At 38.8% G+C, this 27,981-nt stretch overlaps 1 protein-coding gene across 1 annotated transcript in view; it reads right to left on the reverse strand.

The window, feature by feature from the left end:
* Positions 1-13,485: 13,485 nt before the first annotated feature.
* Positions 13,486-27,981, reverse strand: part of lingo3a (leucine rich repeat and Ig domain containing 3a) — a 34,342-nt gene continuing 19,846 nt past the window's right edge. The window contains exon 2 of the mRNA XM_017716792.2: positions 13,486-17,318. Within this exon, the coding sequence (XP_017572281.1) occupies positions 15,457-17,274 (1,818 nt within the window). The 5' untranslated portion in view covers positions 17,275-17,318 and the 3' untranslated portion in view covers positions 13,486-15,456. The remainder of the gene's footprint in view (positions 17,319-27,981) is intronic.

The raw sequence follows: 27,981 nt of genomic DNA on the forward strand, positions 1-27,981 counted from the left end.
TCATGTTGGCGAGTTCCATGTGAGAAGTCAAAATAATCCCCAAAGACTATTTTACCATTATTAACATTACACATAAAAACTCAGAAGACGTGAAGGTTGGATAGTGAATATCATTGCTATTCTTGCTTAGACATTTTGACCCCTGGTTATCACTACCACTGCATGGAAATTCAGGGAAAATACTTTGAATAACTTTATTTTACATCATAGAAACTTCTCAGAATTCCTCTACGATCAATTAACTTCCTTGTACATCTGGTACTTGGTAAATTTGATTCATTTGATCAGACCTTTTCATGTTGGTCATCATGTGTACAATTGGCAGATTCAGAAAATGTATTTCTTTTACAGTCCATTTCATTTGTGAAAGATTAAGAAAATGACTAAACTAAACATGTAAATTTATAGGAAGGAGTGCTCAGAGATGTAGCTGCATGCATCACAGTGCATTTCTGTAGAAACATTTTGTTGCTGGGAGGGATAGTTTGTTTCTCAAAAAAGCCACAAAAGTTAAAAAAATAAGCAGTTATGACCTCAAAGTCTAACTTTCAAGGTTGGTCACATCAAAGCTGCAGATGGGTTTAAACTCTGATGTGTGTTCTGTGTGTTCAAGCACAAGCTTTCATTAAAAAACGAGCATTTAAACCCCTGTTTGAAAAAAAGGCCTTAATATACAGTCAAGTGGCACTGAATATGGGTGTAGTCCTCAGCTTTTAACACTCAGAATTTACACCAAAGTGACGCTTGAGGTGCCTTTTCCTGGCCAGAACAGTGGATGTTAACAAAGCCGCAGAAAAATAATTCAACTCGACTTCTGGTAGTGGTTGCGTAATCCTTACTGTACTGATTAAACCATTGTTAGACAACCCCAAACACAAAAATATTATATAATAAGTATGAATTTATTTCTTCACAGTTTTGCTGTGAAAAAGGAATCTTTCTTCACAGTTTTGCTGTGAAAAAGGCCTAGAAGGAAGTAGTAAAGCTATCAGCAGGGTCTGTTGTGGTTTACTAGTGTTAAGAGAGGGGGCTGCATGTGAAGTTTCAGTGGCATGAGGGGCTGGAAAGGTAGGGGGGGGGGGTTTCTCAGCAGTTATGAGTCACTCTGGTTTGCAATTAATTGCAGTGTCTCCAGCAGCCACCACAAACACACACTGCATACTAGCAACACTTCACAAAAGCTCAGACAGTCTGCACTAACCAGGTGCACTCAACAGCTCCACGTTCAATGTAACAGTGACTAATTCATTGCCACAGTAATTATCCCTTCCACATGAACAGTTTCCAAACGTATGTTTATCACTTACAGAAGACAAAGCTAATGATAAGAATCTGATGGTCAGGTACTGAGATGATGGCTCAGGGTTGTTATCAGTAACAGTGTCAGGTACATATGAAACAGTTGTAAAATCAAAACAGATTTCTAGAGTCTAATGACACCTCAACTGCTCTCATATATATAACTAACAATGGTACAAAACGATGGAGTCATTGACTGAGTCACTGAGTGTCAGGTTGTCTTTAAGGTAGAATTTTTAAGGAAGTGTTTCTTAGTGTTTAAAGATTACGTGTTGATGAATGCCTGCTTCAAAGGACAGAGAAGACTCACTTGTATTGTCATCGCAGTAAAAACTATCTATGAACACCACATAGTGAGGGGAATCAAGTACTTGGGCAAAGTAACACTACATTCATCAACTTCTGTAAAGTGATCAAACTATGCGTCACTCTTGATAAGAGCATCTTATGTACTTTATATATTGACATACTATGTTAACAAAAAAGATGTTTAAAAAAATGGCATTGATTGATAAAGAAGTATTAAGACACCACAAATGAATAGCAGTAGCACTTTGTGGCAAAGCTGCAAATGAAGATTACAACTTTGAGAGGTCTATAGCCAAAAGTAATTAGCAAGGGTCCCTCTGATGGACTCAATTTCAAAATTATCCATAAAATGAGATTCAAGTCAGGAGATTGACTAGGCCATATAAGCACCTTCACCTTCTTTTTTACAAACCAGTTATTTTGGCTGAATATTTGGGGGCATTGTCTTGTTGAAATATTTATCTTCTCTTGACATTAAGGTTTTTGGTTGAGGAGGTTAAACTCTATTCTGATATTTTTTGGCAAATCACTACATTCATCTTTCCTTCGATGATGCATAATGCCCCTGTACTATTTGAAAAAGAAGCCCAATATCATGATGCTCCCGCCACCGTACTTCACTGTGGGTAAGGTGTTTTGGGATAAATCCCTTCCTTCTCTAAATATGGCAAGCTGAACTATTGTCAAAGAGTTCTATTTTTATTTTAGACCAGAGTACAATATTTCAAAAGAGTTTTGATTTGTCTAAAGACACATTACAGATGTTGATCTCTTATTGTTTATTATTACCACATTTTAAAATCTTGCATGGCATACTTGTCAGAGGGGGATCAGTTGTGGTGTCCATTATCTTCTTGTATGTCACTGCTGTCTGAGCAAAACCTCCTATCTCCAAAATGCTAACTTTACAAGAGAAGGAGAAAATATACTTTACTTTTAATGTAAATCAACATAACTAGAATTTTTTCCCCAAGTAATTTTGGGGCATTTCTTTTGGTCCATTCATCATGAAATTTAAACACATTGTAAACTGAAAAACTGAAATGTAATACTATTTAATAATATATATTTATTTATAACATTTAATTATGTATTTATTAACCTATATTTTTTATAAACAACACTTTTACTTCACTTTACAAAACTGAATACCTTTTCCCTTTTGAGTTCTATTTATTTTTTAAAAATATCTTTCTTTATGCTTATAAATATATATATATATATATATATATATATATATATATATATATATATATATACCATTTACACTATATTGCCAAAAGTATTCACTCGTCTGTCTTCACACGCGTATGAACTTGAGTGACACCCCATTCTTAATCCATAGGGTTTAATATGATGTTGGCCCACCTTTGCAGCTATAACAGCTTCAACTCTTCTGGGAAGGCTTTCCACAAGGTTTAGGAGTGTGTTTATGGGAATTTTTGACGATTCTTCCAGAAGCACATTTGTGAGGTCAGACATCGACATTGAACAAGAAGGCCTGGCTCCAAGTCTCCACTCCAAAGGTGTTCTATTGGGTTGGGGTCAGGACTTCAACACCAAATCCGCTCATTCATGTGTTTATGGACCTTGCTTTGTGCACTGGTGACATGCTTTACACCACTGCATGGTGCACGTTTTGCAGTGCACTTGGTAATGTAAGGCTTGGATGCAGCTGTTCGGCCTTGGAAACTCATTCCACAAAGCTCTCTATGCTGTTCTTGAGCTAATCTAAAGGTCTGTAGCAACTGACTCTGCAGAACGTTGATGACCTCTGCGCACTGTGCATCTCAGCACTCATGCTAACATTTTACATGGCCTACCACTTTGTGGCTGAGTTGCTGTCGTTCCCAATCACTTTCACTTTGTTATAAAACCACTGATAGTTGACTGTGGAATATTTAGTAGCAAGGAAATTTCACAACTGGACTTGTTGCACAGTTGTCCTATCACATAGCACACTGGAATTCACTGAGCTTCTGAGAGCGACCCATTCTTTCACAAATGTTTGTAGAAGCAGTCTGCATGCCTAGGTGCATGGTTTTACACACCTGTGGCCATGGAAGTGATTGGAACATCTGAATTCAATTATTTGGATGGTTGAGTGAATACATTTGAAAATATAGTGTATATTTACCAGTCAAAACACTTGTTTGTACATTTGCAGTGGATATATGTAGCGGAAGGATGTTAATTCACAAATTGCAAAAGCTTGTGGTCACCCGCTCATCCGTTTCTTCTAAAATCAAGGGTATTAATAGGGAGCTTGCTCCCCATTTGCTTTTGGTGCAGTAACAGTCTCTGCTTTTCTGACATAGCTTAAGATATTTGAACATTGCAATGAGGATTTAACTGCATTCAACCATGAAAGCATTAGTGAGGTCAGGTATTGATAGTTCTTGATGATAACTTCACCCCAACTCATCAGAAACATATTCAGTGGACTAGATTGAATAGTGGTTAGATAATTGTCTGTTATTCCATTAGTTACAGCCGTTAATGTTTAGCTTTGAGCATGTGGTGTTGTACACCAGAACAAAACACTCAACATGCTTCGCTCTCGAACAACAACCATACTGTCTTCATCTCTTTAACAGTCTGCTTTCTACTGTTTCCTACCACAGAAGCAGGAAAGTAAAGAAAAGAGGAACATGAAAGATAGCCTTTGTGTTTTATATCAGCACACCACATCCTCAAAACAAATTAGATGTGCATTACAGAAGTGCATAATCTTGCTGCTCGGTTTAAGTATCTCTTTAACAGTAACTCATGCATCATGCAACTTAAAATTTTGAAATCGGAATTTGTTGTGCTCTTGTCCTCATGGAAGCAAGATTCATCACTATAAACATTTCAGACTGGCCAATTGGCATGCATTAATTAAGATTTGTTGGTTTGTTTGTTTGTTTGTCAGCTATTTCTATTCTATTATAAACCGGCTATTCAGTCTCTTTGCTTGTGCCTACCTTTGCTTCTCTGCAACAGCTGTACTGGAGACAAAATATGACTTAAACTAATTCCAAAATAACAAATACATACACCCCATAGACATGAATAGGTCAAATAGTGAAAGTGTTGGCCTTTTATGCACTTCATCTGATTCTGATCTTTTATTTTGTTTTTCAGACCAAATAAATAATAAATACATAGCTTACAGTAAAACAATAAGATGCCTAAATCCAAAAAAACAGCAAAGAATTCCGAATTAGATCAGATTATTATAGTTAATTTACAGTCTAACTGATTGAAGAGTCTAAGTGTTCCATAGAAATCATCTTCAAACCACTGATTGTATAAATGTTGAGATGCCTCATTATGTATGTAAGTAAAGAACATAACAGAATCTTAAATGAACTGTTCATTAGCAAAGAAAATACAAAAGAAATAAAAAACATTAAAACCATTAACTCATGAGGTTCATTGTACTGTGTTTGAATTTCAGGATTGAAACATCTTTCAAATGCCTTTCTCTAGACGGTTCAGTGCCTGTGCATTACTTTTTATGGTAACAGAACCTTTCCAAAGGTTCTCGTTGAGGTGCTATGAGTTAAACCATAGGCTAATAAGTGCAATATTAATTCATTAGGCACCTTTTCAACCCTTTGAGTAATAATGATATCATAGGTCATTCTTAAAGCAGGAATGTACGCAAGACTAACAGTGATTATATCACACATCAAACAAACCTGATACACACTGACATTTAAAGGCCATTTTAAACCTGAGTGGCATTCATTGGAATTGGATTACAGGGCTGTGCATTGTTTCATGATTAAATTGAACACATGGCCCCTTTTCTTTTGACAGGCTCCAGCATCTAATTTTAATATAAACATTTTCAGTATTTAGTGTGTCCACTCTTTGCCTTTATTACAGCTTCCAATTTTTTCAAGGGTCTTAGAAGTTTGTTGCATTTTCTGCTTCTGACAATCCATACAGACCCACTTACAAATTTAGACTCAACAGTCCATAAAACCTCACTTCACATCTCAGATATCCAGTTTCAGTGCATTTGTACTGCTAAATTTCAACTTCTTTCTTTTCTCAGTAACAACTTTTTGGCGGCTCCACGTCCTTTTAAACCCATGCTGTTGAGTTGCCTTCTCACAGTGGAAGGATGGACAGAACCTTCAGATCTGAAGCAAGAGTAAAGCTAGATTTTCCTTCATGAAGTTTTTGTGGTCTACCAGGTCTTGAATGGGTGCTAGGAGACTAATTTTCTCTGTTATTAGTAACTGAATAATTTTTTAACACCAGTTAAAAATGTGAAAACTCCTGTTTTTGCACTTATTTTCCTTTCTTTATGAAAGTGATTTATCATACATCTAATCTCCATAGAAATGAATAGTCTCTGACTTTTGCACACACACGCACACACGCGCACACACACACACACACACACAGTATACATACAAATAAATAGAAATTGTACATTCAAATATGTAATTAAAATGTATTACTCTTTGTATTTCTCTTTGCAGACAATAATTAGACATCTATTATAACTGTACACTGTGCCTCAGTTTTTGGTATGAAAGTGAAACTCCCAGAGAACTTCTCTTTTTCATGAGTATTCATAGACCACAAATGACATTAGTAGTACCCTGATCTTTTCCCTGAACAACAATGACACTCACGCATTAAGAACCCTAGCAGTTTGTCGCAAACTGAGCCTTTACCATGAGCAAAGTGCATACCATAACATTAAACTCGAAATTTTCTTCATTTGAATTCTCTGCTTTTAAAAGTGAAAAACTTTTCATGGCTCATGGCAAAAAATATTCTGCGGCAAACAGCTCAGCTGGGTCTGCTGCAGTCCTCCTGTTTTCTCTTAATTTTCATGCTTTTTCTTTTTAGCAAGGATGATTTAAAGTGCAGGCTTTAGTAAGGGTCTCAATGTGTCAATGTGTGTGTGTATGTTACAAACATATATATATATATAGATAGATATATATAGACATAGATATAAACTGATATGTGTGTGTGTGTGTATATATATATATATATATATATATATATATATAGAGAGAGAGAGAGAGAGAGAGAGAGAGAGAGAGAGAGGGAGAGAGAAAGAGAGAGAGAGAGAGAGAGAGAGTGATGTGTGTGTGTGTTCTTATTCTTAGCACTGCAGTGTCACTGCTGGACTGAGAATAGTCCACCAACCAAAAATATCCAGCCAAAAGCATCCTGTAGGCAGCGGCCTGTTACCACTGATAAAGGACTAGACCAACACAAACTGTGCAGAAACAGATGAGCTACAGGTGAACCAACAAGGTAAGGGTGTCTAATAGAGTGGACAGTTAGTGGACTCAGTGTTTAAAATATCACTGCAGTGCTGAGAATGATCCACCACCCAAAAATACCTGCTCTGTGGTGGTCCTGTGGGGATCCTGACCATTAACGAACTCTCCCAATTTTGTTTGACACCCCTGTGTAGACCTCCTGCTGTCTTCCTCAGCAACTGATGTAGGTTGAGAGTGACTTTATGTCTTTCATCCAAGGAAAAGAGAAGAAAGATGAAATGGTAAGTTACTTATATATATATCGTTCCACTGGAGTGTGTTTTAATCTGAAAAAAGGATCATTTTCTCCAATGAACTATAGCTTATTGGGTAGTTTTGGTGATGGTAACTGTCTTAAAGAATAAACTCTACCACACACTTGTGGGGAAAAGTCATTATAGAGCTGATTTGACAAACTGCAGATATTGAAGCGACACAAGCTCAAGTTCAGGATAAGTTTGCATTTTATATTCTATCTTACTCAACTAACTTGCTTGCAAGTTTTAACAGCCCTTAGAAGTCATGTGTCATTCTGGCACTCTTTTTAAGCTGCTTTTTACCAATGGAAAAAATGTATATCATTTCCCAGTTGCTGCTGTCATGCCCTCCAGTTGCTGCTGCTATGCACTGTGGTAAACAAAAATTTTCCAATCACGCAATCACGGTATGTTTCATCCTACATATATTATCTGTACTGAGTCCCACTATTACTACAAAGAGAGGGATCTAATAGCTGGGTTGTGGTGCATTGCTCATTACAAAGGCCAATGCGTATTTGAGAGCTGTGAGAGTGGTTCAAAAATCATACGCATAAGTCTACAGACATGTGGAAAAAGTGTTATTGTCAGATGAGTCATCCTTTATCAAATTCTCCATAAGTGGGCGAGTGTTTGTGTGCACTATTGGTAATGGCATGAATGCTGACCCTACTGTGATTGGTTCTTGTGGCTGTTATGTTGTGGGGGCATTTTGTTGCTATGGTTTGGATCTACCTTTCGCCTTAGAGCGAAGGGTACGAAGTTATTCCGACTGATTAACTTTATCGTGTAAAGATGGGGGTCTCTCCCACGATAACAATTCCCCCTATCCACAGGGCACTAGGGTTCACTAAATGGTATGATGAGTAAGAATATGATGTAAATCATCTGCTATGTTCACCAGATCTCAACCCAACTGAACAAGTATGGAGAGGTTTGGACCAATGTGTTAGACAATGATCTCCACCATCATCATCAAAACACCAATCTCAGGGAAAGTCTTTTTAGAAGAATGGTGTTCATCCTTCCAATACAAACACATTACTAGACGATTATCTTGTTTTTTTGTCACTTGTCTAAATATATATATATATATATATATATATATATATATATATATATATATATATATATATATATGTGTGTGTGTGTGTGTGTGTGTGTGTGTGTGTGTGTGTGTGTGTGTGTGTGTTCATATTTTAGTGATATGAATATTGAGTGCAGTTTGTTTTCTTTATAATATCACTTACATTTCTTACAGCCTTTTATATGCTCTTGCCCATGATTCTACATTTGCTATGCATTGACTCAGTTGACACTTTATTAGTTACACCTACCTTGCACTGGTCATTTCACAGGTGCACCCAATGCACAGCTGCACTTTGAAGGTTGAAGTTGAACAGCCCCTATGTGTACAATTTGTCAGCCACCCTCCACCTCCACCTGTAACATATAACCAGATGTCATTTGGGTGCACAACACACCTCCAAACCAGGTGTGCCAAAAGTTGCCTCTTGGGGAAGAAAGCTAGTGTTAAGTTAGTTGAACTGCACCTGAGTGACACACAAATGACAATTAGGCCAGGCAGGCAGCTATTTCCTCTCATACCAGACCAGGCTCATAACTTTCTGAATGGGGGAGACCTATACAACTAAAAGCTACATTAACAATTCGAAATGGATTTGACAAATATAACAAAAACAGCATAAATTGTTCATAGTGTTTGACTCAAATAACACACAAAAACGGCTTGTTCTGGTTGCGCATGCGCATATCCATAACATGGTGGCGCTTTTCCCGCTTGAAGCTTAAACTGCAAGTTGATTGGTGTGTTTTATTGATGGGCGGGACTTTCCTTGTAAACAGACGCCATGTTGCATGTTATGAGCTTTCACATTCATATTTCAATTAATGACTTGCCTTCTCTCTCACGCCGCCTCTGACTGGGGTCAAATACCAAACTTTCCTAGCTAACACCTCTGAAAAACATTAAACCATAAGCTATATCAGAAACTGTGCTCTATTTACGATATAGGGTTCTGTTACTGTGTCGTGGTGTACAAAATCACAGTACAGAAAATCCACTACACTCAAATAATCCCACAATAAGCACTGCGCTGATGGAGTTGGGGATTCTCATAAGGCACTGCATTGTTTTGGTTTTAAGATTTTTCTGTGGAGGACTAGCAAACCGAACTATAATGGCAGCTTCTCCACAGACCTCTCTCCAGACTTGTTAACTTACTCATGTAAGCCCTTCTCATGCGTGCAGTCAAATTCAGGGGTCATTGTGGGCTGGTGGCAGGATGTTTTTAGTGTTTATGATATCTCATATATATCTGAGGTCACTTAGTAATGAGCAAATCTGTATGATGTAGCTAAGGCCTCCAATTTTTTACAGCCATCATCAGCTACGTTTCTTATATTTTTATAGTTATGTGGTTTTCTATATTGTACCCAGATTTTCAAATGTATGATATAGTGACTAGGGGACCATTTCAGACACGGCATAAGTTGAGCACAATAGCTAAATAAATATTGAAAAATTTAGCAAAACTCCAGCTGACTGGGCTACATCACTGTGAGGAATGTGCTAGCAAAACCATGTTTAGTGAGTGTGATGTATTTAGGTAAATTTCTACCTGTGCCAGATGTGGTTGTTCAGCCAAGACATGTTTGCTTCTTTAGAGCTGGAGCTATGAGGTCAACACTGCTGACAAACACTAGAAGTCAATAGTCACAGAAATCTTTTCCATAAGCACATCCTCAACTTCTCTCAAACCACATTCAGGTCTTCATTAACGTTTCACAGACTTGTCAAGGTGGTTTAGAGCACAGTATGACTTGCTGTGAAGGCTAAAAGTGAAACAAACGTCACTGTGTAATTTACGACTGGGGACAGCCTCAACACGTCATGGCCACAAAAATATGCTGGATTGGTTGAAATGGACTGTTGGAAATTTGATCAACTGTTAATTTCTATGCCAACAGAAATCACAAACATAATCTATCGTCCATATATATCTGCATGAAGTCTGTGCATGTTGGGGGTGATGGTGGCAGGGGGGGGGGCTCAGCGTTTGGCACAACAGCTGTTGACAATGCATATTTTGATGAGGCATTTTGATGGGAAACCTTTTTAGACAAATTCAGTGAAGAATCAATTGGGCAGGATAAGGTTCAGACCAGTATGGGTCATGGTGACTTGGTGAAAACTTAATTCCACTTAGACCACAGACTGCTTGGAGACTGTCAGATACATTGCTCCAAATCATTTTTTTCACAGTTGAAAATCACAAATTGCAACATGCAACAAATCAAATCTGTAAGCGTTGGCTTTAAAACTGTGTGGTTAATCCCTCATTGATCACTGGGATTGAAGATTCTTCACATTTTTATAGATAATAAACACAGAGACAGAGGCATTTTAGGATACATGCTTTTATAAACAGTCATTATTTGTACAAGATAAGAATAACACTTCTAACAGTGAAAGAATAAAACCATCTACAATGTTCATTCCCTTTCATTCAGTCTATGACATGAAAGTGATTACTCTTCAAAAATATGTAGAAAACATGTTTTTGTATTTATTTTTATCTAGATATGGCAGTTTTCAAATATTGTGTATACTGTCTGTAAATATATTCATAGTTGTTTTGAAGGTCTGAATAGATTGTGGGGTTTGAAGGCCACCATCTGAACAGGAAAAAAACATCTAGCTCCCTAAATGGTTTCTAGGGGCTCTTTGCAAAGCCTTGTCTAGAGTTCTAGTTATGACAATAACATGTCAGGAATTGCAGTGCTCTGATGTACAAATAAAGTGCCTCATATTTATACCTATAAAATGACAGGTTCAGAGCTCATGATCCACTGAAAATGGTTTCAATACAAGAACCAGCTAAATATCCCTATGGACTGTATGGACTGGGGCCTATAAACATATCTGAAACCAAGCATTTAATGACCAACAGCAACAGAATGCACTCACTCTCACTCACTGTGAAATAAAATGGGAGTCAAAGTTTGTGTCAAAGGTGATGGACGTTCTACTAAATTTGGATGAAACAAATTATTAGAAGGGCTCATTTAAGTTTATGTTGTGCTAGTAAATACTTTGCACCAGCTGAGGGCAGCAGAGTAGCTTAGTTTAATCATCTCGGAGAGCAGAGGTGGACATATGTGCTACATTTTGAGACCATTCTGTCTGCCATATGACAAAATGAACAAACCAGTCATAAACACAATATTGTGTGTTTTACTGAATGTCAAAGGCAAAAAAAGTGTTTATAAATGTTGGTTACATCGGGCATGATCTGTTTAGTACGCTTCATGTAGAATAAATGTTTTGTACTAAAAGCAGGCATTTAAAAGTTATCAAAACATGACAACAAAACTGGGCACAGAAAATACTACACACAAAACAGCCATATATACAGTAAAGATACAAATATCTGAACATCTTTACACAATAAAAATACCACACTGCTGTATATGACGCATATCTGACAAAGGCTTTCTCTGAAATATGAAAAAAGGTTTGTGTGTGCTTTGTGCGGATCGTGAGTCTCACCGCTTGTGTTCAGGATGCCAAATTGACCACAATTAGAACAAAGTGAGATGAGAAGGCGGTCGTAGCTCCACATTAAAAGGCAAAAATAGTCCTTTCTGCCATTGGGTGAGAATCAGGTGTGATGTTTTATCCCCCCTGCCCCCCAACAGCTGTCTGTATCACCATTTTATCAAGGGTTGGCAGTGCAAACTGTACATACTGCTGCTATTTACTTAAAAGTCTGCAAAGGAGTTTTGCAATCAGGGCAAAATACAAAATCCACATCCTTTTATATTATCCAAATCTCTGAGTATCACTGTATAAAGTTTTGGCATTTCCTTGGCAATCAGAAAGCACCCTTTCAAAAAGCATCCAGAGCATTATGAGAATATGCACAAACATGGGCTCCCACTTGGTTTAAACAACAAGGGGTAGGGAAAAAATATATTTTTAGAACTAGGCCAACGAAATGAATTTCACTGTACAAGTGATGTGGACATATGAGAAGGAATTGCGGGAGAATATTAATACTAATTTATTTAGTTTATGTTACTGTACACTTCATATAATAATACTGCATTATATTGACAATTCTGTCCAATTAGTTCAAACTGCAGTAAAAACAATTACTTTTATGTATAAGGGTTATACAGGGTCTATTTGAACCCAATACATTAATTGAGATTAATTGAGGTATAAACTAAATACATATACTAAAATCATCATTTATAGTGTATATTCTACTTGTGAAAATATCAGATTTTTCAAAGATCTTTATGTTTTCTTTTAAAGTTGAAAGATTTAGATTTAGTCATCATTTAGCCACACCCCAGCATTTTAGAGCAGGAAGTGAGACTGTATCCCTGTCCCTCATGGCCACATGGTGAGCAGATAGATCTCATTGTTTAAAAGTAAATGTGTCTCAGAATCTGAAAATCAGTGTGTAACACTAAAAATTGTTGCTACTTAAAACATATTTTTTGCAATTAAGCACTTTTTTTGTTTTAACAAAAAATATGATTTTGTGCGTACAACTTTTCAAAGCTGTGTTTGTTAGTCATGAACTGGCTAGCCTTTTTGAGTTATGCTGTAATTGTCACTAGGGAAACAGTCACTACAGAAACATTTGGTAAGGTTGTGATTGTTTTGTTAGTGATAAAGTAGAATATTCAATCATTTGCATTAATGAAATAAACATAATTAAGGTATAACTTTTATTAAGGTATAAAAGAAGTCAGTTAAAACTCTGAAATGGGTTTTAAACTCTTCGAACCAGTTTGGTGGAATGATCCATATAGTTGCGGCGCCTCTCGGCCCCCCACCAGATAGGAAGACACACATTAAACTTGCCACATGTCAGTTCGAGTTCAGCTTTGGCAGGTAGCCTGATTTCTCTGATCTGTTTGCTGTGCACCTTTACTTTAATAAATAGTTTCGTTCTGTTATTATTCTCCACCATGGCTACCAAGGTGACTTTAATTTTCAACAGCTCTTAGTGAAGGCTACAGCGACCAGAAAAAACAGTAACTCTACAATAGGGCGATCAGTGCTGGGACTACCTAATAAGCGACATAAGCATATATCTTATGGCCCAGGTTGCTGCCAGGGGCCTCCTAACAACTTCTGGGTTTTTATTGTACCATTACATATAAGCATAGTTCTGCTGTAGGAACAACACCTTGTATCTCCATTTTTGCTGTTTTTCAGTTTTTGACATAATTTGAAAGTACCTGTTGTCCTTTACATTGTATGTAAATTTCATGACAAATGAACCAAAAGAAACATTCAAAATTACTTTGAAAAAAGTCTGGTTCCATTGACTTTTCCATTGTAAAAATACAGTAGGTTTTTTCCTTCTCCTGTAAAGTTACCATTTTGGAGATACAAGGTTTTGTTCTGACAATGATAGATGCTCAAGTGATACTGAGGCTGTAATTAATTCTCTTGTGTGTGCACATGAAAGTGCCACATTTATTATGAACAGGCAGCATGAGGAGGAGTTGTGAATGCAGGAAAATGAAGTCATACTAGCTAAACATGTAGAAAGTAAAACATTTATAGTGGTAGCCACTGTTGCCAATATTATAATAAAGAAGTGTCCAATCAATTAGTAACACTATTAATCATAATGTGGAAATGCATGTCATGTGAACAGCTTGGGGTGGTCATTGTTATTATTTAGGCTCTAATTTGCCAGTACATCAGCAAGCAGGATGGGGCCCCCCAAAAATCATGTATGGCCCCCAAAAGGCTAGAGCTGGCCCTGAGGGCAGTATTCATACAACTCTTCAAGACAAATTGTACAGATATATATTAATATTTATAAAGGCTTATTCCAATAGGCACCATGTGTCATAAAGGTTGCATTTGCCAAATTTTATGTCAAAGTTGATATAGCACCTATGTCAGGTAGGATCCATTTTTATTACGTTAAGTTGTGTCATTACACAATGGGTGAAATTACATAGCACTTTAAAACAACTGACTGTGGCTTAGTGTTTACTGGAGTGATGTAATACTGATTGTGTGAAATAGCTCACATGTAATAAACAGTAAAATGAAAATGACCTTTTCCACAAAAAAAAAAGCCATGAGAAAATGCTTGGCTAACCTGATGTGGCAACCTGTCATTTTTATAGCATTATGTCATAGAGACATACACTGATCCATGTCATTTCACCTGTGACACAACCCAATGGCTGAAAAAAATGTCAGCTGATATACATGTAATGTCATCTTGACATAAAAGTTGGCAAATACAGCCTTCAGGACAAACGATGACTATTGGAATAAGTGTTTATAATAGCAATTGTAGAGGGCATGTCATATAACCTCATCAACACCACCCCACAAAATTCCGTATCGCAGCAGGAATCAAAACTAAACCAGCAGACAGAGTGATTCAAAGTAAATTTCAGTCAACTTTGATTACTTTATGTAATTTACTAACAGAGTGCTTATAAATAACCAGAAAAAAGGCAACAAAATTAATAGTGTGACCGTTTTGTACTACTGTAATATGAGCAGATCATAAAGGGGTACAGGGAAGGCCGGAATAATTAGGCATGTGTCTTTGACAAATATGCTCTGATAATTCATTTAAATGTAAAATGCCAAAAAACATGGCTGAACTATGGCTGAACAAAGGAAGGAACCACTGTATGTGGAAAACAGCAGTTTTTCTGGTTGCTGTAGCAGCCCTTTATGCTTAAAATCAGTACTGTTTTTCCCCCAAATGTTAAATGCAATTTCATAATCACTTTTCACACTGTTCTTTGCTGTTTCACATCCATGCCTCAAGCTTTGTGTTAGGACCTGGGGGGGCATTTCCTGTCCAACTTTAGTTTTGGGGGGCACAATGCCCCTTCGCAGTTGGTGCCTGGGAGCGCGAATGATCTCCAGACTACAGAACAGACATTTTACTCCCTTTGTATAATACTTGCAATTATTACATAATAACACCCTAGGTTGTTATACAATTACTAATTAAGCTTAATTATGTTTTTGTGTCACACTGTAATTCCAGTGTGCAAGTTGCTGAAGCAAAGTAACATTAAACCGTTGCAGTACTGATCATTTATTCATGGCTTATTTCTTTATTTCTTGAAAAGAAATATGATATTGTGACACACGATGATGATGATGTAAAAATCTGTCCATTAAAAGGAAGGGGACATACATACACCAGGATCTTTTGTGCAGTACTTATTTACCCTGTCATCACATTTAAGGTACACAGGTCCTCTATTTATGCCCCTTATATCATCTTCATATTAAATTTTCTGGCCCCTCCTTGGCCCCCGCTGGTTGTGGGGCCATCCACCTTTCGGAAGGAGTACTCTACTGAGAAGTTGTTTTTGTGTTGCCCACGCCCACGACTCCACACAAATAAAAGCAAGAAGCAGAATAGAACTACACCCAAAAATGTGATACAGCCCATGGCTGTGGAGACCAGAATGGTCTTAAGGTCTAATGTGAACTTCAGGAAGACACGCGTGTCATTCAGGTTAGTGTCATTGAGGTCACCCACATAGTAGGTGCGATTTGCTGCAACAGCTGCATCTAGTGGCAGCCCACTAACTGTTAGTGTAGCAAAATAAGTGTCATTGCCACCAGCATTGCTGGCAATGCAGATGTAGGTCCCACTGTCTGTTATCTGGGCATAGCGGATTTCTAGCGTGCCTTCTGGTAGCACAATGATACGGCCGGTGCTCTTAGTGGTGATACGACGGCGTTGAGGTGAAATCCAAAATATGACCGGAGTCGGCTCTCCTTCTGCATGACAGAAAAATGACACCACCTGACCCTCACGTGCGGTCAGCTGTTGCAGTTTTCTGTTGCGGATCTTTGGTCGTTGGCAGGTGAAGTGGTCGAAAAGTGCAGAGTCGGAGAAGGAGTTGAGAGCCTTGTCCTGCACCTCGACAGGCGCAGCACAAACTGGTGACTTGCCATCAAAGTTGAGGGTCTTGCGTCGCTGCAGGATCCAAAGCAGACGGCAGTCGCAAGAAAGTGGGTTACCATCAACGCGTAGAGTTTCCAATGTGTTTACTGAGTGGAAAGAGCCCTCCTCTAGTGTCACCAGCCTGTTGTTGGACACATTGAGTAAACGGAGCTGTTGCAGGCCCCCAAAACCATAAGTTTGCACTGATACCAAGTTGGTGCCAACAAGGTGCAGCTCCTTCAAACGGACCAGGTCCCGCAAAGCCCAAGATTCCAACACAGAGATGGGGTTGTAGGAAAGGTTCAGGCTGGCTAAATGGATCAGGCTCCGAAGGGCACCGGTGGGAACCGTGGTAATGTTGGTGTTGGTTATTGAGAGCCAGGACAAATTGAGTCCCTGAAAACTGTGTGGGGAAATGTACTGTAGGAATGGCCAGTGATCAATCTCTAGACCCCGCAATCCACCCAGCTTACGGAAGTTCTGCTCCTCTAATGAAACAATGCTGAGGTAGCGTAGTCGCAGCATGACTAAACCACGGAGGTAGGAAAGAGACTGGCCTGAGATAGATGTCAAGTTGCACCTCTCGATTGTGAGCTCACGTAGGCCAACCAAGCCCAGGAATGCCTTGTTCGAGATATACACCAAGTCGTTATCTCCCACCTCCAAGTTTCGTAGGCTACGCAGATCCTGGAAAGTGAAGTCTAACAAGATAACCAGTTTATTCCCACTCAAGTCCAAAGTAGTGAGATTGGCAAGATGCGAGAAGGCACCCATTGGCACCAGCTTCAACTGGTTGGCGCGCAGGCGTAACACACGTAGATTCAATAAGCTGGAAAACGCATTAGGCTCTAGCACACTGATGAGATTCTCACTAAGATCTAATTCTTCCAAATTTACATAGGCTGCCAGATCGCCATGTTCCACCCAACGCAAAGTGTTACCACTGAGGTCTAGTAGCCTTGTATCAAGTGGAATTCCATTTGGAACAGAACTTAGACGTTTGTTCTGGCAATTCACAGCCTTACTCTGGGGCACACAGTCACAGCGCTGTGGACAGGCTTGGCCTTGGGATGTGGGTGCTGTGATCAGTAGCAGAAGAAGGCCCAGCAAGCTCAGGACTGGACAGACCGCCATGCCCCTTCTCTGTCTTACTGGGGCTGAATCAGTGGATCAGACACCTAGACACAGAGAAGACAAAACAGTTTTAATTAATTTCATCTTAATTTTCTATAATAAATTTATCTAGTAATCACAGTACTGTGTAAATGTCAGACTACCCTTTCATTTGCTATTTCCAGCCAAGAGTACCACACACACACTGATCAGGCATAACATTATGCTGATTGACCATTTTATCAGCTCCACTTACTATATAGTTGCACTTTGTAGTTCTGCAGTTAAAGACTGTAGCTCATCTGTTTCTCTGATAATTTGTTAGCCCCCTTTTACCCTGTTCTTCAGTGGTCAGGACCCCATGGACTCTCACAGAGCAGGTACTATTTGGGTGGAGGATCATTCTCAGCACTGCAGTAACACTGACATGGTAGTGGTGTGTTAGTGTGTTGTGCTGATGCGAGTGGATCAGGCACAGATTTAATATGAATTCACTTGCCAAGATAGAATTGCTTGCAGTGTATTTTGTACATTTTTTGTTTACCAGTATTAATACTACATTTGGTAAAGTGTTAAATAATACAGCCATCAAACTAACTAATTTGTTGGTTGCAGATGTCATTTAATCTTGAAATTATTTTTAATGACCTTTCAGTTGATACATTAGTTGAAACATAAAAAGTATTTCATTAATTAAGCCTTGTTAAACCAAAGTGACCCCCTTTTCAGTAAATTATTGCTTATTTCATATTATTCATGGATACTTTTAAGACTAAAGTCTAACCTAATGACTATATAATAATAAAAAAATGTAAGCATTTAATCTAATTTGGCAACCTAGTGAATCATAACTAATTTCAATGCTTAAGTTATGGTATAATATACTGTGTGAGTTCTGAATACTGTCCATAATAGTTTGTTAGAATAATCAGTAACATTAAGGTACCGTCTTAGAGTTTTCTAGTATATAAAGAAAGATTATGCTATTATTGACTAATTCTTATGCATATTTCACAAAGATGACTGTTGATGCTATAACCTAAGCTCAGAGACACAATGAAGCTTTATGTCTCACTTCTGGTTCATAGGTTCAACAGTATATTTCTGTGTTTCTACAAGCTGTTATTGAAAAGTGGCCTTTAAACACTAGTAAAGACCTAAAGAGACCCCCTATTTAAACCCTCCCCCATCGTCTCTGGTAACCCTAACACATGACCAGCATCTCGTTTATCCCTGTATCAGATGGCACTCAGAAGTCCTCCAGTCAGCATTGACCTCCATAACAAATGACAGGTGGAGTACAGGAATTTGTTACAGGACATTAGTTACGCAAATGGGCAAGACTCAAAAGAGAAGCTCGACACATCATTCTTAGGCACTGCTGAGAACATTACTGCCAGAAGCAGTCATTTATACTCTGCCATCTTTCTTCAACCTCCACATTAACAGAATATACAGTTGTATGCCAAGGTTTGGGCATCCCTGGCCAAATTAGATATTTAGCTGAAGAGAAAAGAAGTAAACACAACCTGTCACAACTGTCAATGATTTTCAAGATTTTGAGGTGTGTTTTGGATGATTGTCCTGTCCTGTAAATGCCAGCCTCTTTTCAGCTTCAGTTCCTTTACTGTTTGACATTTGCTTTCAGAATTTTCTGATATTTAAAGGCCATCCTTTTATGTACCTATGCAACGTACCTACCTGGTGCCACTGGCTGCGGTACAAACCCAAAGTACAATAAATCCACCTTCATGCTTAATAGTTACAAAGGTGTTCTTTTGATCAAATGCTGCTCCTTTTTTTCTTTCCAAACATTCCATTTTTACTTAATCAGTACAATCACTTGATGTCAAAATGGCTTATTTAGATGCAAAATGTTCCTCCACATGTTGCATTACACATTTCCACCACAGAGGTCTCCAGATCTCATTTAGTGTAGCTTTAAACAGGGATGTTTTTAACAATATCATACAATTTCCAAACATATTTGACACAGAACTCTAGTTTAGCTCATCGCACCAGCCAAAAATAAACATGTTTCAAAATAGGATAGAAAAATTTCTAATTTTATTGAATTTCTGATTATGTCAAAAAAATATCAGATTTTCTCAAAATAATTGCTTACTCATTACATACTTTCACTTTTTTTTTTCAAAACTTTATTTTTGACTTTATTTTCTCTAAAGTCAAAGAAGAGAAAATAAGTCAGTTTTGTCTATATGCACTCAGGCAATAATCGTATTTCTGCTTTGTAACCCTCCAATAAACTCAATAAGACATGACACAAACATAATGTAACCTCAAACATTATGTTGCAGCTTTTTTTCAAAATATCATCACTTTTGCAGAAGATATGAACATGAATATACTTCCTTTTGTCAAGAACGTAGTCAGCATCGCTACAAAGAGTATTGTTGCAATCTGACAGGTGCTGTGTTAAATGCTGCTTGCTGTTTCCACACATGCGCAAGCTGAGAAAAATGAAAGAAATCAGACAAAGGGTGTACATGCACTGAAAATCCCAATTACTGAGCTAAAATCCAGCTGTGTTTATCAGACTTCTTACTTGGATTTCTAGGCCTTAATCCAATTTAAGAACTCTGAGCTGTATATATGAATAATCCATTTGAATATTCAGATAACTCTCGAAATCTGATTATGATCCGATTATTGAGTGCATGTAAATTCACTCAATGACTCACATATTTAACTGAAATAGAAACTACATTGCCTAAATGGACTTATAAAATAAAAGCACAGGAGCCAAAGATGAGGTTATAATTTGTTGGTCATATATTAGTTAGGAAGTGTGCTCATTTACATGGAAGTGCTAAACTGGCCAACCCTACATGTAGGTAAACTGTCAATGTTTGGCACGTCTGTTAGTCAATCTGCGCCTGAATAGTTTCCTCAAGAAGAATTAACGGAACACATAATGTGGAAACAGTAATTAATAACAGCCCTTCCACACTGCCCCCAAACCTACATTTGCCCCTAAGGCTTCACTTTTTTATTTTAGCTTTCATCCTATAACCAACACCTGATATGAATTTCAGTATCTGTTGGAGACTGTAAAGACTGGCCTCTGAGATGAGGTTAATATGGGGAAAATTAATAATGTATGAAATCATTGTATTCACAGGGGGCACAGGGCCAGAAGCCATCCCATCTTCCAGTCTCTAACAGGAGCTGAAACACGCTATCCAAGGGCACGAACACACAACTAGAGGACTTGATCCATGCCGCAGTAGTCTCATCAGCCCAGGCATAGGTGAGTATCAAATTTCATGGCAAACCACTGTAAGAAGAGAAAGATTAGATACGAAGTACAGCAGAGGCCGTGCTAGGCCAGTGCGGGTGGGGGTGAGGGTGGGGTGAGACATGGCAACTCAAAGTACTGCATTCTTCCTTGGCCAGGTGGTCCATGCCCACGTGAGGTCTGTATAACAGCTGTTAGTGAAAGCAAAGCACAAATTAAGCAAATGTGTGGATTTGAGTTTAGAGATTAGAGGAAGTGTTTATGCCATGGTGCCGTACAAACAGCTGCCGAGGACTGTCAAGTGTGAAACATCCGCATGTTAGACTATCAGAGATATTAAAAGCGGATCAGGGAAAGGGCACCACTGAAGTGTTTCCTAATCGAGCCAGCTACTTGCAATGTTTCAGCTGGTTTGCCTGGAGATGAATGAATTTCATGTAATCATGGAGACAGGGGCCACTGTGAGGCCTGCAAAATTATAAGAGGCCAGGCTTCATAAAAGCAGCTATTACTTCTGAAAAGGTCCGGCAATCAAGACCTTTGGGCTCCCTGTGGGCTCTGCATGCTGTGTGATAAGTGCTTCTGCAACAGCTTACAAGGAGTATGAAAAATAAGCAAAGGAGCAATGCATGCCTTAAAAATTAAAAGTAGTTGATCAGCCAAGACATATTTGGTGGCAGAAATGTGTCTTTAGTTTTTTACTAGTGCTATGAGGTTAATGCAGTTAACAAGAAGTGGCCAGATCAACCAGCACTGTGAAAGCCACACACTTGAGTCATTGTATACTTGCCTTTTATATTAATATTGTACTTACATTGTTTTTACATTTACATTTACTCTTACCGAGAATGGCTTACAATTTAATCATGTAGCGTTAAGAGTCTTGCTCAAGCACCCTTGTTGGTATGGTGCAGTGTGCTTGCCCACATGGGGAATCAAACCCCAGCCTACCAAGTAGAGGGCTTAATATTTTAATGAGCATGTATGGTTGGCAGCCCTAAGTCCACCACTCCTAGTGTGCTATGCCACTGAAGCAGAACTTAACAACAGCATAAGAGAAGGAGAAATGAGTAAACAGGCAAGTACAATGACAAGTACAGGTCATGTTGTGAACAAGATTAAGACCACCCAGTTTACATGAAAAAGAATTTGGATGATATACATTGGCCATTTAGCAGACATTGGAAAGGTGTATATATAGGACATCCATTGCATATTGTTGCTGTCCAAAAAAAAACCCAGGTATCTCCAAAATTAACGTAAAGAATTTTTGTGATTTCAGTGTTTCTATTGGTTCATTTATCACAAAATTATCATACAATGTAAAGGACAGCTGGTGAGTTGAAATGATGTAGAAAAATAAAAGTGACAAAAATAGAGATACATGGTTTTCATTGGACAGTGATGATATGTATATTGTGTTCCTACAAGGGCGAGATTAACCTACTTAGAAAAAAATCTGATTTGCTCAAGTGCAAAACTAAAGAAACTTCCAAGATCAAGCATGTCTTTGGGATTTAACTGCATAAATTAGAATTTAGGCTGAGCCATGGCTTTAAGTTGAACCGCAACAACGTATGTATTCCATGTTCTGGTAAACACACACATGCTGTACATTATTGGGAAAAGTTGACTGACAGAAGAAATAGATGGAAATTGGAGGGCACAGTGAGAATGTAAATTTAGTAAGAATAGCACGCAAATGGCTCGCTCCAGGGCAGGATCAGGCATTGCTGAAGTACACAGGGGGGCCGTGAGCATGGCTGCAGGGTAGTGTGAGGTGTGTGGGGGTGTCAATGCTGTACTCCAAACCACCCATCACCACTCAAGCTGCACCGTTTTAGAGCAGCTGATGGCCCTCTTCAACTCGCATCGATTCCAGTTCGTCGCTGCCCACACAACACTTCACATATCCATACATAAGCTTTCTGCTCCGACGCACATCATCTCAGGTGGCCCATCCATCAGATGCAACAGGAGGGAAGCGCAGAGGCCCTGCTGGGCAGTGAGAAGACAAGCTAAGAGGACGATAGATACTGTGCGTGAGAGCCCGTTCCCTGGAGGTCCAATCTCAAAGTCTTGTGGTACATGACGACAGCCAGGCCTGCCCTGGCCAAACAAAGCGGACAAGGACGGCAGCCGCTGCTGAAGCACAGCAGGCCACTAGAGTCTGTTATCAGACTCAGCGGACTATGAGGTCAGGGGAATGACAAACGAAGAGCAGATTCTCTAAATAGCTCATATTATGTGCCTCAATAACATTGCAGTTACTGTGTATGAGGGATGATGTTCTCGTGTACTGCTTACAAACAGACACAGTTCTGGGCTGCTAAGCTTTAACTATCTTGACCTGTCAATGAAGTCACCACAGTCACAGAGGCACAGAGGGCCAAAAGCCCATTTCTGCCAGGTAGAGGAGAAAAATTCCTATATTTTTTTCTCCTTTTTTGGATCTTAAAGTAATAAAATATGTTTAAAATATTGACTTTCTATGTCAAAATAATGACTTATTATCTTATAATAATAACATTGATGCTAAATAGATCTTTTTTCTATATGTAGTAACTCATAATATGATACAGTATCACAGAATCTCTAGAAAATAAGGAATTTTAAGATACTAAAACTATCAACATCCTAAAATTAGTTATTTTGAGATATTAAGTCAAAATTTTGAGAAAGTAGTTATTCTGAGATATTCAATTAACATTTTGAGAAAGCAAGATATTATTTCAAGATATTAAGTCAAATGTTAAAAAAGTAAGTCATTCAAAATACACACACACACACACACACACACACAAACACACACAAACACACACATTTTCTAAGCCGCTTCTCCCTCAGGGTTGCAGGGGGGTGGGGGGAGACTGGTCTAGGGGGTGCTGGAGCCTATCCCAGCAGTCGTTGGGCGGAAGGCAGGATTCACCCTGGACAGGTCGCCAGTCCATCGCAGAGTCATTCAAAATATTATGTAGAAATTTTGAGATATTAAATCAAAACTTCAAGAAAATAAGTAACTGTCTTAAGATATTACATCAAGTTTATGAAACAATAAGTTAATTGTTGATATTAAGTGCATATTTGAAGACAAAAATGTAATTATTTCTAAATATTAAGTCAATATTTTTACAAAATTCTCCCAGATAAAAGCACAGGCGATTTTATCTTCTGTACTTTGCCAGAATGAGCTTGCATGAAAAGACTATCCAAAAGATTATTCTTGTTTTTTTCCCAAAGATAAGCTTGTGCGTTCCTGGAAGCTGAAACTAACGTGCTGTTGTGGTGGCAGAACAACTCTGAATAACTGAAGAACAATTTACACATCACATGACTCTTCAAAGGATTAAATGTCAAGTCCATTTCGGGGAAGACAAAGGCGCTGCACAAAGCAGGGAACATGACTTGTCCAACATGTATATTTGATAGGTGAAAGACAAGAAACTGCACTCCACGCTACGCACCAAAGGGTTTGCACAGCTAGCTGATGAGCATGAATTATTGAGATCTGCATGGTCTATGGACATGACCCACTGACAGAGAAACTGACCTCCATCTCTCATCTAGAGGGATATCTTCATGGAGGCCTGTATAGGACAGGATAGGCATGAATAGTCCAACTTCTGTAGCAATTACTGACAAATCTTGATGACTGCTGCACAGAATGTATCTCTAGACAGAATGTCATTGCTCATGAGTACTTGTTTCTTTCCTGCAGTAGTTGCAGGGATGGGTGCTCATTGCTTTGATCTCTAATCTTATGGCTTTTGTCTTTTATCTCTATCCTTGAGAGCCCAGCGGTAGAAGCGATGTGTACAGAAAGAGATTCAGGTGATTGCAATCGGTGATGTCCTTGTGAGCAAGAAATGATGTATTATATTCATTATTATATTAATTACATGCCCCTCACTGATCTCACCTTTACAGCTTAGATTTGGATGCTAGAGAAATTCTAGTTAATCCAGCTAAGATGTATCCCAGCATACCAGAGCTGATAGTGAGTGAGTTATGGCTAGCAAGATATTGCAGTTTTGACATTGATTGCTTTAATAAAATCCTGGTTACGCATCTAACTATAAAATTAGTGACCACACAGACCAATGGACAGATCTTTATAGCATCAACCTATCAGTCTCCCAGTATCCATTTTAGTAGTGGAAAGAAGCAGTTTCCTCTGCTTCTCAGTCATCTTATCCTATGTGGAAACCAGATGTAAATGGTAAGTTACGGAAGTTACATAAAAAAATCTTAGGTTAAAAAAAAAAAACACAATATGACTCATGTTCTCAAATTTTAACGGAACTAAACAAAAGTGACAAAGGAGGTTCAGAATATGCCATACAGTGCTAGTAACATGTAGGGCTGCCCAAGACTGGAGTTTAAGAGACACAGAGAAAATAGGCTGCAAACAACCGTGCAAAACCTACTAGACCACCAAAATTGTCACCATCAGATAAACAGTACATAAATCTTTCATGATTGAGAGGAAACCATGTGCCAATCTTGCTTCAGATCTGGAAAAATCTACAGGTGTTCTGGTCCATCCTTCCACTGTGAGAAGACAAATCAGTGCTCTGGGTCTGAAAGGATGTGTAGCTGTCAAGAAGTCATTACTGAGAAAGGAAACAGAATCAAAGAAAGAATGCTTTGGTGTTTCTAGACCAATCAACAGCACTAGAACTCAACAAGACATCAGAGACGTGGTGCGATGCTATGAACTGATGTCTAAAACTGAACTTGCGTGGAAAAAAACCTTTGCAGAGTCCTTTGAAACACTGAAAGCGCATCTCTTTAAAGGAGTGGAAGCAGTAATAAAAGGCAAAGAGTGGATAAAAATTCATACTCAGTTGTTCAGGCTTCTGTATTAATGTTCTATTAAATACACCAATCAGGCATAGCATTATGACCACCTCCTCCCCCTCACAGAGCAGGTACTATTTGGACGTTAGATCATTCTTACAAATGATGTGTGTTGTGTTGGTACGAGTGGATCAGACACAGCAGTGCTGCAGGACTTTTTAAACACTGTGTCCACTCACTGTCCACTCTATTAGACACTCCTACCTTGTCAGTCCACCTTGTAGGTGTAAAGTCAGAGACGACAGCTCATCTGCTGCTGCACAGTTTGTGTTGGTCATCCTCTAGTCCTTCATCAGTGGTCACAGGATGCTGGCTGGATATTTTTGGTCAGTGGATTATTCTCAGTCCAGCAGTGAAACTGAGATGTTTAAAAACTCCAGCAGCACTGCTGTGTCTGATCCACTCAGACCAGTGCAACACACACTAACACACCACCACCACATCAGTGTTACTGCAGTGCTGAGAATAATCCACCACCCAAATAGTACCTGTTCTGTGAGGGTCCATAGAGGTCCTGACCCCTGAACAAGAGAGTAAAAGGGGGCAAACAAAGTATGCAGAGAAACAGATGGACTACAGTCTGTAACTGTAGAACTACAAAGTGCACCTATGTAGTAAGCGGAGCTGATCAAATGGACAATGAGTGTAGAAACAAGGAGGTGGTCATGATGTTATGCCTGATCAGTGTATATAAAATGTTATTTATCTGATGTTGAAAAATAATTTGTACTTGATGGTTGGAAATTAAATGAATAAGTCTGGTCTTTGACTTCTATAATGTGCTGTACAGTATACTTAGAGTGCCCTGGAGGACTGGGGGCCCTGAGTGACTGCTTATACCGCTTATAGCAAGAAAGAGCTCTGGAAACATGCCAGATCTTTATAGGTGAAAATCAATGGTTTCTGTTTTCTTTATTTTTCCATTAAAATGCTCAAAGGCATTGTGGTCAGATAACAAGATAATATCAGAAAATGCACACCCTGCACAGACAGCACACCCTCGGTCAGGACAGCACTTCTCACCTCCCAAAACACTATTAGCTCAAGGTTTTTTTTTTTTTTTGGTGCTCCTTTTCTCCTAAGAGTATCCTGAATATGTAACTGTTAAATTGAAAGGGTGCTCCAAGGTCATCACTGCGTTAACAGCCTGTCATTGCCATTGTTCATTATTCTCACAACAGTGAATATCTAGTACACTATCATGCGATTCTTGATATAAACTCAATACACTGTTATACAAGGTCGGTCAAGTACGTTACGTCTGGTTGAGAAATTGCACGAAGCACAGTGTCACTGTCTGTTAAAACATGATCTACAAGATTAACACGTTGTGAACTGTTCTGCTGATTGCAAGGCCTTTTGATACTCAAGCATTTAATTTCCTTGTCACTGTGAAATTATTCCATTTCCTTCAAACCCTGCCTAATTTATATGATACCTGAATAACCACATTCTCATTAGCAACATTCCAAGCTGCTACTACAGTCCATTTACTAGACTGAATGGCATTTAAAAGTAGTTCACTATTCAATCGGCTTGTCTAAGATCAGTGTCAAATGGTGCTTACACAAGATTGCACAAGGCAGCTAGGGCTTTGGCATCACTGTTGTCAGTATACATAAGGACGGGGTCCAAAAGTAGGCCAGCCATGTGCAGCACCCCTGGCATTTGGGCGCAGGCGGTAGCACACTGAAATGAGCATCCTTTCTAAAGACCTACAAGAATGCAAGTTGGGGAGAGAGGAAAGCCTTCATCACAGTTCTGAGACACTGTGCAACAAACAGATGGGATGGCAGCGTGGTGTTTAGCGCACTCGTCATTTCTGCAATTACTTTCAAGCAATTACTGGATATTAACTGTAATCATACAGTTACACTTGTATAAGCCTGGTCTTGCCAGATGAACCAAGAACATCTATGGACAAGCATGAGAAATCTGGGGCTAAATGTGGATAGGAATGTAGACTCATTAATGTGGGAACAAATTGAGTGTGTAATTTCTAAACCAACCCAATGCTTCAAAATAGGGGACGGTGGAGTGCTTGTCAACATTGTCTGATGGACAATAAGCCTGACGTTATTCCATGGATGTAACATAAATTAGCCTAACTGAAAAGCCCCCCCCCCCCCCCCCCAAAAAAAAAAAAAGTAGAATTAAGCATGTAGATACACTGATCAGGCATAACATTATGACCACCTCCTTGTTTCTACACTCATTTTCCATTTTATTAGCTCCACTTACTATATAGATGCACTTTGTAGTTCTACAAAGTGGACCCTCACAGACCAGCACAAGCCACACTAACACACCACCAGTGTCAGTGTTACTGCAGTGCTGAGAATGACCCACCATCCAAATAGTACCTGCTCTGTGAGGGTACTTAGAGGTCCTGACCACTAAAGAACAGGCTAAAAGTGGGCTAACAAAGCATGCAGAGAAACAGATGGACTACAGTCTGCAGAACTGTAGAACTACAAAGTGCACCTATATAGTAAGTGGAGCTGATCAAATGGAAACAAGGAGGTGATCATAATGTTATACCTGATCAGTGTATGTGTCACATGTAGATTTCATTGTAGCAAGTTGCCAGCTACCCTGTTTTGCTTTTA

Source organism: Pygocentrus nattereri, chromosome 15 (genome assembly GCF_015220715.1).
Source record: "Pygocentrus nattereri isolate fPygNat1 chromosome 15, fPygNat1.pri, whole genome shotgun sequence".
Lineage (NCBI taxonomy): Eukaryota > Metazoa > Chordata > Actinopteri > Characiformes > Serrasalmidae > Pygocentrus > Pygocentrus nattereri.